Source organism: Mobula birostris, chromosome 22 (genome assembly GCF_030028105.1).
Source record: "Mobula birostris isolate sMobBir1 chromosome 22, sMobBir1.hap1, whole genome shotgun sequence".
In the NCBI taxonomy this organism is placed as follows: domain Eukaryota; kingdom Metazoa; phylum Chordata; class Chondrichthyes; order Myliobatiformes; family Myliobatidae; genus Mobula; species Mobula birostris.
The window spans coordinates 62,656,750-62,669,618 of NC_092391.1; the positions used below are offsets into that span (position 1 = coordinate 62,656,750).

The window sequence follows — 12,869 nt, forward strand, 5'->3', positions numbered from 1 at the left end:
CAATAGTTTAACTAAGCTAAAGTTTAACTTAACTCAGTGTCTGAGGCTTCTCGCTTAAGTGTCCAACAATAGTCAGCCAGCACTGATGGATTCCAGTTGCCCTGATACCGTTTCTCCATGACTGCAATGTCCTGGTGAAACTTTCACCATGCTCGTCACTGACAGCGCCAAGATTTGCAGGGAAAAAGTCTAAATAGGAATGCAGGAAATGAATCTTTAGTGACATGTTGCACTTCATGGTTTTGTATGTTTGAAGCATGTTGTCAACCAGCTGCACGTAGTTTGGTGCTCTGTAATTGCCAACAAAATTTTCAACAACATTCTCAAATGCCTTCCATGTAATTTTTTCCAGTTCTTCAGACTGCTCGTGTTTTATGACCTGTTTGATTTGTGGACCAACAAAAATGCCTTCCTTAATCTTGACATCAGTTATTCTGTCTTGAATTTCTTAATTGAAATACCAAATATAGGCAACTTTGTAAAAAATGGTGTGTGACGGGGAAATTTCATGGTGATTTTCATGATCAGTAGCTCAAAGTCCATGAGATACACCCAGAAGTTTTCAGGAAGCAGAATCTTTGTTGTCCAGTGTTATTCTATATATCAATATACAAAAGGACAAACAATAACCAAATAGAGAATAGAACGCCACATTTACCAAGGAAGTACAGTGCAAGTAGGTAAATAAGGTGCAAGGACCGCCTGGAGGTAGATTGGGAGGTCAGGAGTCTACCTTTGACATATGAGAGGTCTAGTCAGGAGTCTGATAACAGTGGGATAGAAGCTGTCCTCGAGCCTGCTGACAAGGACGTGTGGTGATGACCCAAGTGCGGAGGGTGAGACACTGCAGTGGAATGGATAGCTCACTGAATTTTAGTAAGAGATCAAAATGCTAGGCCAACAGGGCCGTTAACTAAAACCCTCAAACTAAAAGCCAACACTGACACTGATAGGCTGCAGCACAGCCATGTGCAGAGGCTCCAATGCACAGGAGCCGAGAGGGTTGTAGACCCAGCCAGCTTCATGCCAGGTACACTCTCCCCACCATCGAGGGCGTCCTCAAGGAGCGATGCTTCACCAAGGTGGCATCCTCACCACCTAGGTCATGTCACTTCTCAGTACTATCATCAGACAGGACGTACAGGAGCCCGAAGACACACACTCAAAGTTTTAGGAAGTTTTTTCCCATCAAATCATTATGAAATAGCCCAGAATTACTACTATGATTACTACCTTTTCTGCATTATTCATATTTATTTATTTATTTATTTATTCATTTATCCATCTATATATCTATATCTATATGTATTTATTTATTGTTCAAAGTCAATTTATTATCAAAGTATCTATATCTATACACACACACACACACACACACGCATACATACTGTATTTATCACCATACAACCCTGAGATTCATTTTCCTGCGGGCATACTCAATGAATCTAATAACCACAGTAGGATCAATGACAGACTGCGATCAATGACAGACCACATCAATGACGGACCGTGATCAATGACGAACCGCAATCAATGACAGACTGCGATCAATGACGGACCGAGATCAATGACAGACCGCGATCGATGACGGACTGCGATCAATGACGGACCGAGATCAATGACAGACCGCGATCGATGACGGACTGCGATCAATGATGGACCGCGATCGATGACGGACCGTGATCAATGACGGACCGCGATCGATGACGGACTGCAATCAATGACAGACCACATCAATGACAGACCACATCAATGACGGACCGCGATCGATGACGGACCGCGATCAACGACAGACTGCGATCAATGATGGACCGCGATCGATGACGGACCGCGATCGATGACGGACCGCGATCGATGACGGACCGCGATCAATGATGGACCGCGATCAATGACAGACTGCGATCAATGATGGACCGCGATCGATGACGGACCGCGATCAATGACGGGCCGCATCAGTGACAGACCGCGATCAATGACGGACCGCGAACAATGACAGACGGTGATCAATGACGGACCACGATCAACGACAGACCGCGATCAATGACAGACCGTGATCAATCACCTTGGCCCCCCCTGCCCCTTTTGTCGCGAGAATGCAGAGGAAGCTAGTGGACTTCTTCTGGGGAAACAGGAAGCACTGGGTCTCTGCAGCGGTTCTGAGTCTCCCAGTAGGAGAGGGCGGACAGTCGCTGGTGTGTGTACGCACACGACTGGCGGCTCTCCGCCTCAGGACTCTGCAGAGATTCCTGTACGTCGAGCACCCTCCCAGGTGGCACGTGTTGGCGCCTTTCTTCCTCCGGAGGGGCTGCTGTCTTGCCGAAGATATGCAGCTACCACCGGCGGGCGTCAGCCGTGCTGCTTTGCAGAGGCTGCCAGGCTTCTATCAGGACCTACTGAGAGTCTGGAACATGGTTGCCTCAGGCCGGGAATCCCCTCCTCTGGCAGAGGGCGGGGTCCTGGCCGACCCTTGACCTGCCTCAACGGATGTCGGTGCGGCTCAGGTGTGTGGATCGACTCAAGCTGAGCTGCTCGTCGGGCCCAGACCCCGCAGCTTTACCCGAGAGACGAAGCCACACAACTTGAGCCGTCTCTCATCGACACCCACAATCCCATTCAGGGATGCAGGCAGGAGGTACCTTTATGGGCTGTTGCTCCACACCCTCCACTTCCTAGCCCTTGTCCACCGTCCCGACACGCCATGGCGGTCGGTCTTCCCACCTGGAGGTGAGGGGGGTCCCCAATGGAAGTCCCTCTACAAAGGAGTCCTCCCCATGCACCTTGGGGATCTCGGCTGGAGGGTGCTGCATAAAGCAGTGCCCTGCAATAAGTTCTTTAGTTTGTACACGGATCTCCCAGCTGCGTGTCACTTCTGCGGGCTAGAGGAGACCGTGTACCATATGTACGTGGAGTGTGTGAGGCTGCAGCCCCTTTTCGCGTATTTGCGTGGGCTGCTTCTCGCCTTCTGGTTGCATTTCAGTCCCACCCTATTCATATATGGTCATCCAGTAAGGAGGGGGGCACAGAGGGATGAGGATGTCCTTGTCAACTTGCTCCTGGGGCTGGCGAAAATTGCCATCCGTGGCTCCTGGAAAAGGGTGGCAGGAGGTTCTCCCCGGGCGGACTGCCTGGCTATGTTTAGGGGGTATGTTCGAGCCCGGGTGAACATTGAAAAGGAATACGCACAGTCCACGGCGACCGTCGAGATGTTCCGGGACCGTTGGGCTCCGCGGGGTGTAAATGCCATCATTGATGAGGATGGCAATATATTGGTTTAACATGTATTGTCTGTTTGTAGTGTAGTAAATGTGTTAGTCACTGGTTTTGTTAATATTGTATAGCACCGACATTTGTAATAAAGAATTTTGTAAAAAAAAAATGACAGACCGCGATCAATGACAGACCGCGATCAATGACGGACCGCGATCAATGACAGCCCGCGATCAATGACAGACCGCGATCAATGACGGACCGTGATCAATGACGGACCACGATCAATGACAGACCGCGATCAATGACGGACCGCGATCAATGACGGACCGCGATCAATGACGGACCGCGATCAATGACAAACCGTGATCAATGACAGCCCGTGATCAATGACGGACCGTGATCAATGACAGACCACGATCAATGACGAACTGCGATGAATGACAGACTACATCAATGACGGACCGCATCAATGACGGACCATGATCAATGGCAGACCGTTGTCAATGACGGACCACGATCAATGACGGACCACGATCAATGACAGACCGTGATCAATGACAGACCGTGATCAATGACGGACCACGATCAATGACAGACCGTGATCAATGACAGCCCGTGATCAATGACGGACCGTGATCAACGACAGACCACGATCAATGACGAACCGCGATGAATGACAGACTACATCAATGACGGACCGCATCAATGACGGACCGCGATCAATGGCAGACCGCGATCAATGACGGACCGCGATCAATGACGAACCGCGATCAATGACAGACCGCGATCAATGACGGACCGCGATCAATGACGGACGGTGATCAACGACGGACCGCGATCAATGACAGACCGTGATCAACGACAGACCGCGATCAATGACAGCCCGTGATCAATGACGGAGCGCGATCAATGATGAACCGTGATCAATGACAGACTGCGATCAATGACGGACCGCGATCAATGACAGACTGCGATCAATGACGGACTGCGATCAATGACGGACCACATCAATGACGAACTGCGATCAATGACAGACTGCGATCAATGACGGACCGCGATCAATGACAGACTGCGATCAATGACGGACCGCGATCAATGACGGACCACATCAATGACGAACTGCGATCAATGACGGACCGCGATCAACGACAGCCCGCGATCAATGACGGACCGCGATCAATGACAGACTGCGATCAATGACGGAATGCGATCAATGACGGACCACGATCAATGACGGACCGCATCAATGACAGACCGCGATCAATGACGGACTGCGATCAATGACAGACCACATCAATGACGAACTGCGATCAATGACGGACCACGATCAATGACGGACCGCGATCAACGACGGACCGTGATCAATGACGGACCGTGATCAATGACGGACCGCGATCAACGACAGACCGCGATCAATGACGGACCGCGCTCAACGACAGACCGCGATCAATGACGGACCGTGATCAATGACAGACGGCGATCAACGACGGATCGCAATCAATGATGAACTGCGATCAATGACAGACCGCGATCAATGACGGACCGCGATCAATGACGGACCGCGATCAATGGCAGACCGCGATCAACGACAGACCGCGATCAATGATGAACTGCGATCAACGACAGACCGCGATCAATGACGGACCACGATCAGTGACGAACCGTGATCAATGACAGACCACGATCAATGGCGATCCGGGATCAATGGCGGACCGCAGTCAATGACGGACTGCACCAACTGGACAGGCAATCAGCGTGCAAAAGACAACAAAATGTGCAAATATTAAAAGGTAAAAAAAGATCATAAGTAAACAACAAAATTTGAGAACATGAGATGAAGGGTCCCTGGAAGTGAGTCTATAGGTTGTGGGAACATTTCAATGATGGGGCAAGTGAAGTTATCCCCTTTGGCTGAGGGGCAGTAACTGTTCCTGAACCTGGTGGTGTGAGTGCTGAGGCTCCTGTACCTCCTGAGAGGAGAGCGTGTCCTGGGTGGTGGGCACCCCGATAATGGATGCCACTTTCCTGCTCTAAGGCTGGCAGGCTTTACCTGTGACGGACTGGTCATATCCATTACTTTCTGTCGGATTTTCAGCTCAAGGGCAATGGTGTTTCTGTACCAGGCTGTGATGCAGCCAGTCAATATTCTAGTTGGCTCTGTGATGGACTCTCCACCTCACAACTATAGGTGTTTGTCAAAGTGTTAGATGCCCTGCCAAATGTGCGCAAGCTCCTGAGGGAGGAGAGGGTTACAGTAAGTGGGAGGGTGATCAGCCAGATGTCGTGGTGCACATCGGTACCAATGACATAGCAAGGAAGAGTGAGGAGGTCCTGGAGAGTGAGTATAGAGAGCTTGGTAGGAAGTTGAAAAGCAGGACCTCGAGGGTGGTAATCTCAGGATTGCTACCTGTGCTACGTCCCAGTGAGGGTAGGAATAGGATGCTCTGGAGGATGAACAAGTGGCTGAGGAACTGGTGTAGGGGGCAGGGTTTCAGATTTCAGGATCATTGGGACCTCTTCTGGGGCAGGTGGGACCTGTACAAGAGAGACCGGTTACACTTGAACTACAGGGGGACCAATATCCTTTCAGGGAGGTTTGTTAGTGCTATTGGGGAGGCTTTAAACTAGATTTGCAGGGGGATGGGAACCAGAGTGCCAGAGCTGACAATGAAGCTGGGGTGAAAATAAATGATGTTAAAAGTTCAAGCAAATCCGCTAATAGAAAGGTTGTGAGTGGTGGTAAAAATCTTCTGAGGTGTATATATTTCAATGTTAGGAGTATTGCGGGGAAGGCGGATGAGTTGAGGGCATGGATTGACACGTGGAATTATGACGTTATAGCAATTAGTGAAACTTGGCTACAGGAGGGGCAGGACTGGCAGCTTAATAATCCAGGGTTCTGATGTTTCAGATGTGATCGAGGCAGAGGAATGAAAGGTGGGGGAGTAGCATTGCTTGTTAGGGAAAATATTACAGCAGTGCTCAGGCAGGACAGATTAGAGGGCTTGTCTACTGAGTCCTTATGGGTGGAGCTGAGAAACAGGAAAGGTATGGCCACATTAGTGGGATTGTATTGCAGACCACCCAATAGTCAACGAGAATTGGAAGAGCAAATCTGCAGAGAGATAGCAGGCAACTGCAGGAAACATAAAGTTGTGGTGGTAGGGGATTTTAATTTTCCATATATTGATTGGGACTCCCATACTGTTAGGGGTCTAGATGGTTTAGAGTTTGTAAAATGTGTTCAGGAAAGTTTTCTAAATCAATATATAGAGGGACCAACTAGAGGGGATGCAATATCAGATCTCCTGTTAGGAAACGAGTTAAGACAAGTGATGGAAGTCTGTGTAGGGGAGCACTTTGGTTCCAGTGATCATAACACCATTAGTTTCAACTTGATTATGGACAAGGATAGATCTGGTCCTAGGGTTGAGGTTCTGAACTGGAAGAAGGCCAAATTTGAAGAAATGAGAAAGGATCTAAAAAGCGTGGATTGGGACACGTTGTTCTCTGGCAAAGATGTGTTCAGTCGGTGGGAAGCCTTCAAAGGAAAAAGTTTGAGAGTGCAGAGTTTGTATGTTCCTGTCAGGATTAAAGGCAAAGTGAATAGGAATAAGGAACCTTGGTTCTCAAGGGATATTGCAACTCTCATAAAGAAGAAGAGGGAGTTGTATGACATGTATAGGAAGCAGGGAGTAAATAAGGTGCTTGAGGAGTATAAGAAGTGCAAGAAAATACTTAAGAAAGAAATCAGGAGGGCTAAAAGAAGACATGAGGTTGCCTTGGCAGTCAAAGTGAAGGATAATCCAAAGAGCTTTTACAGGTATATTAAGAGCAAAAGGATTGTAAGGGATAAAATTGGTCCTCTTGAAGATTAAAGTGGTCGGGTATGTGCAGAACCAAAGAAAATGGGAGAGATCTTAAATAGGTTTTTTGCGTCTGTATTTACTAAGGAAACTGGCATGAAGTCTATGGAATTAAGGGAAACAAATAGTAAGATCATGGAAACTGTACAGATTGAAGAGGAGGAGGTCCTTGCTGCCTTGAGGAAAATTAAAGTGGATAAATCCCCGGGACCTGACAGGGTGTTCCCTCGGACCTTGAAGGAGACTAGTGTTGAAATTGCAGGGGCCCTGGCAGAAGTATTTAAAATGTCGCTGTCTACGGGTGAGGTGCCGGAGGATTGGAGAGTGGCTCATGTTGTTCCATTGTTTAAAAAAGGATCGAAAAGTAATCCGGGAAATTATAGGCCGGTGAGTTTAACGTCGGTAGTAGGTAAGTTATTGGAGGGAGTACTAAGAGACAGAATCTACAAGCATTTGGATAGACCGGGACTTATTAGGGAGAGTCAACATGGCTTTGTGCGTGGTAGGTCATGTCTGACCAATCTATCGGAGTTTTTCGGGGAGGTTACCAGGAAAGTGGATGAAGGGAAGGTAGTGGATATTGTCTACATGGACTTCAGTAAGGCCTTTGACAAGGTCCCGCATGGGAGGTTAGTTAGGAAAATTCAGTCGCTAGGTATACATGGAGAGGTGGTAAATTGGATTAGACATTGGCTTGATGGAAGAAGCCAGAGAGTGGTAGTAGAGAATTGCTTCTCCGAGTGGAGGCCTGTGACTAGTGGTGTGCCACAGGGATCAGTGCTGGGTCCATTGTTATTTGTCATCTATATCAATGATTTGGATGATAATGTGGTAAATTGGATCAGCAAATTTGCTGATGATACAAAGATTGGAGGTGTAGTAGACAGTGAGGAAAGTTTTCAGAGCCTGCAGAGGGACTTGGACCAGCTGGAAAAATGGGCTGAAAAATGGCAGGTGGAGTTTAATACAGACAAGTGTGAGGTATTGCACGGTGGAAGGACAAACCAAGGTAGAACATACAGAGTAATGGTAATGCACTGAGGAGTGCAGTAGAACAGAGGGATCTGGGAATACAGATACAAAATTTCCTAAAAGTGGCGTCACAAGTAGATAGGGTCGTAAAGAGGGCTTTTGGTATATTGGCCTTTATTAATCAAAGTATTGAGTATAAGAGCTGGAATGTTATGATGAGGTTGTATAAGGCATTGGTGAAGCCAAATCTGGAGTATTGTGTTCAGTTTTGGTCACCAAATTACAGGAAGGATATAAATAAGGTTGAAAGAGTGCAGAGAAGGTTTACAAGGATGTTGCCGGGACTTGAGAAACTCAGTTACAGAGAAAGGTTGAATAGGTTAGGACTTTACTCCCTGGAGCGTAGAAGAATGAGGGGAGATTTGTTAGAGGTATATAAAATTATGATGGGTATAGATAGAGTGAATGCAAGCAGACTTTTTCCACTGAGGCAAGGGGAGAAAAAAACCAGAGGACATGGGTTAAGGGTGAAGGGGGAAAAGTTTAAAGGGAACATTAGGGGGGGCTTCTTCACACAGAGAGTGGTGGGAGTATGGAATGAGCTGCCAGACGAGGTGGTAAATGCGGGTTCTTTTTTAACATTTAAGAATAAATTGGACAGATACATGGATGGGAGGTGTATGGAGGGATATGGTCCGTGTGCAGGTCAGTGGGACTAGGCAGAAAGTGGTTCGGCACAGCCAAGAAGGGCCAAAAGGCTTGTTTCTGTGCTGTAGTTTCTATGGTTTCTATTGTTTTGATGTTGTGCTCAGTACATCTTTCATTTTTACTTCATTTATTTATGCTAGAGATACAAACAGAAGAATTAATTTCATGACATGCAATATGTCAGTGATCCTAAGCCTCATTCTGATTCTGAAGGCTACTTGGCATTCTCCAAGTATCAAGTGACACCCCTGACCCCCCCTTTGCAAATTTGAAGAGGGCGAGGCCAAAATCTAACAAGAAGGCAACTTCTGATATGCAAGTAGGGGCTGCAGTCTTCTGGGTGTTACTGCTGATCCCTGCCCATGCTACTGGCTGTTACGTTCTCCAGTGGGCGTGCTCCAATGCCAGGAATGCCATCTTAGGATACACCACCGAAACAAGTGTATGTCCGTCGTCTCGGCTGTCTTCACATGAGATCAGGTTTGTTTATTTTCCCGTATACTAGGCTGCGATGAATTTCGCTGCCTCTGTGAAGCTCACAGAATAAATGGGTGTACTGTCCTGCACGGAAGTCTCAGGCACATATGTACAATGCCTATGAAAAGTACCGACACCCCCAACCCGAGAGTTTTCATGATTTATTGTTTTACAATGTTGATTCACAGGGGATTTAATTTGTTTTTTAAAACTGATCAACAGGAAAAAAATCTTTTGTGTCAAAGTGAAAACCTCTCTTCAAAGGGATAGAAACATAGAAGCATAGATGTCAATTAAATACGAAAATAAAACACAAAATAATTGATTGCATAAGTATTCACCCCCCCCCCCACCTTTAATATGATACACCAAATCACCACTGGTGCAGCCAAATGGTTTTCAAAGTCTAGTAATTAGTTAAATGAACAGTCAAGGTGTTTCAATCGATTGTAGTAAGAATACACCTCTATCTGGAAGGGCCAGCTTCTGGTGAGTCAGTATCCTGGCAAAAACTACACCATGAAGACAAAAGAACACTCCAAGCAACTCTGCAAAAAAAGTCACTGAAAAGCACAAGTCAGGAGATGGATGCAAGAAAATTTCCAAGTCACTTGGCAATATCCTTTGGAGTACAGTTAAGTCAGTCGTCAAGAAATGGAAAGAATATGGCTCAGCTGTAAATCTGCCGAGATCAGGCCATCCTCAAAAACTGAGTGACCGTGTAAGAAGGGGACTAGTGAGGGAGGCCACCAAGAGACCTGTGACAACTCTGGAGGAGCTACAAGCTTCAGTGGCTGAGATGGGAGAGACTGCAGATGCACCAACTGTTGCCTGGGTGCTTCACCAGTCACAGCTTTATGGGAGAATGGCAAAGAGAAAGTCACTGTTGGGGGGAAAAAACTCACGTGAAATCCTGGCTAGATTTGCCAGAAGGCGTGTGGGAGACTCTGAAGTCAGCTGGAAGAAGGCTCTATGATTTGATGAAACCAAAATTGATCTTTTTGGTCAACAGACTAAATGCTATGTTTGTTGTAAGCGAAACATCGCATATTAGATTAGATTAGATTATGAGGACATGCAGTCCTCTTTTATTGTCAATTAGTAATGCATGCATTAAGAAACAATACAATGTTCCTCCAGTATGATATCACAGAAACACAAGACAAACCAAGACTAAAAAAAACTGACAAAAACCACATAATTGTAACATATAGTTACAACAGTGCAAAGCAATACCGTAATTTGATAAAGAACAGACCATGGGCACGGTAAAAAAAAAGTCTCAAGGTTTCTCGAAAGTCCCATCATCTCACGCAGACAGTAGAAGGGAGAAAAACTCTTCCTGCCGTGAACCTCCAGCGCCGCAAACTTGCCGATGCAGCACCCTGGAAGCACCAGACCACAACCGACTCTGGATTCCGTCCGAAAATTTCCAGCCCTCCGAGCACCGAGCACCACCTCTGCCGAGCGCTTCAACCCCGACCCTGGCAACAGGCAGTAGGCAAAGCTGAAGTTTTGGGGCCTTCCCCTCCGGAGATTCTCGATCGCACAGTAGCAGCGGCAGCGAAGCAGGCATTTCAGAAGTTTCTCCAGGTGTTCCTCCGTGCTTCTCATGTCTGTCTCCATCAAATCAGGATTGTGCATGGCACCTACTTAACAAATATGATATCATTTCAGAGCGGCTGCGTGTGCTGCATCGCACCGCCATCTTCTCCTCTCCTTATCACATCATCAAAAACACACCATCCCTACTGTGAAACATGCGTGGGGATGCTTCACTGCAGCAGACCCTGGAAGGCTTGTGAAGGTAGACGATAAAATGAATGCAGCAAAATACAGGGAAATCCTGACGCTGTCTACAAGAGAATTGCGACTTGGGAGAGGGAGAACATTTGTTTTCCAGCAAGACAAAGACCCCAAGCATAAAACCAAAGCTACACTGGAATAGCTTAAAAAAGAACAAAGTTAATGTCCTGGAGTGGCCAAGTCAGAGTCCAGACCTCAATTGAATTGAGAATTTGCAGCTGGATTTGAAAAGGGCTGTTCACTCCTGATCCCTGTGCAATCTGACAGAGCTTGAGCAGTTTTGTAAAGAAGAAAGGGGTAAAATTGCAGTGTCCAGATGTACAAAGCTGATAGAGATCTATCCACATAGACTCAAGGTTGTAATTGCTGCCAAAGGTGCATCTACTAAATACTGACTTGAAGGGGCAGAGTAATTACACAATCAATTATCTTCTGTTTTATATTTGTAATTAATTTAGATCTCTTTGTAGAGATCTGTTTTCACTTTCACACTAAAGTCTTTTCCTGTTGATCAGTGTCCAAAAAAAACCAAGTTCAATCCACTGTGATTCAGTTGTTGTAAAACAATAAAACTCAAACTTCCAAGGGGGTTGAATATGTTTTATAAGCACTGTGTTGCTAGGGTGCCTAAGAATTTGCACAGTTCTATATTTATCAACATGGAGCGGAGAGCGAGTTTGTAAATTTGGTGGGAGCAAAGCATGTTGGGAATGGCGAGGGTGGAGTGCCGGGAGTGTTGTGGGACAGGGGGCAGAGGAGGAGTGCCAGGGGTGGGGCATGATGTAGGTGCAGACACACCCAACCCTGAGACACCAGGCAAGGTCATTTGATTCCACACAATTGGTTTATTGATCATTACAGAATGTCTCTCTGGTGCTTCCCACTCCCTCCCCTCTCCCTTCCCCTTTTCCCAACCATGATTCCCCTCTCCCTGCCCCCTTCCCACTCTCAGTCCACAATAGAGACCCAGATCAGAATCAGTTTTATCATCACTCACATATGTCATGAAATTTGTTTTTTTTTGTGGCAGCAGTACAATGCAATACATAAAATTTTACAGTATTGTGCAAAAGTCCAGCTATATATACATGCCTAAGACTTACGCGCAGTACCGTAAACCACCTGGTTGAGTTGGGCTGCAATAACAAACCCTCGTTGAACGTAAGCAAAACTAAGGAGCTGATTAGGATGGGGAAGGAGGGAGACAATATGCCAGTTTATGTTGGCGAAATTGGACTTGGAGAGAGTCAGTGGCTTTAAAATCCTGGGTGTTAGCTTTTCGGCTGATCTGTCCTGGGCCAGGCATGTGGAGCAATCACAAGGAAGGCGATGTAGCAACTTTATGTTCTCAGGAAGTTGAGGAGGTACAGCTTGTCACCAAACACTAACAAACTTCTTCAGATGCACTGTTGAAAGCATTTTGACTGGTTGCATTTTGGCCCTGTGTTTCATTCCTGGCTGAGGCTAGAGCCTATAGTGCACAGGAAAACTTGCATTGCCACTACTAAAGACTAATACCCTCAGCCAATATATCATAGGCACAGCCCTCCCTGCCATCAGTACATCCTGAGTAAAGCCTTCCCCACCACTGAGAACATCTACATGAAGTATCATCGCAGGAAAGCAGTATCCATCATCAGGAAACCCCACCACCCAGGCCATGCTCTTTTCTCACTGCTGCCATCAGGTAGAAGGTACAAGAGCCTCAGGACTCAACCACCAGGTTCAAGAACAAAAGGGAATAACTATATTCAACTTCACTTTCCCCATCATTGAAACGTTCCTCACAACCAATGATCTCACTTTAAGGATTCTTTATCTCATTATCTC

General features: G+C 46.6%; 1 protein-coding gene across 1 annotated transcript in view; it reads left to right on the plus strand.

Moving 5' to 3' along the window:
• Positions 1-4,761: 4,761 nt before the first annotated feature.
• Positions 4,762-12,869, plus strand: part of LOC140186103 (somatomedin-B and thrombospondin type-1 domain-containing protein) — a 142,728-nt gene continuing 134,620 nt past the window's right edge. Inside the window, exon 1 of the mRNA XM_072239977.1 lies at positions 4,762-4,873. Coding sequence (XP_072096078.1) covers positions 4,762-4,873 — 112 coding nt within the window. The remainder of the gene's footprint in view (positions 4,874-12,869) is intronic.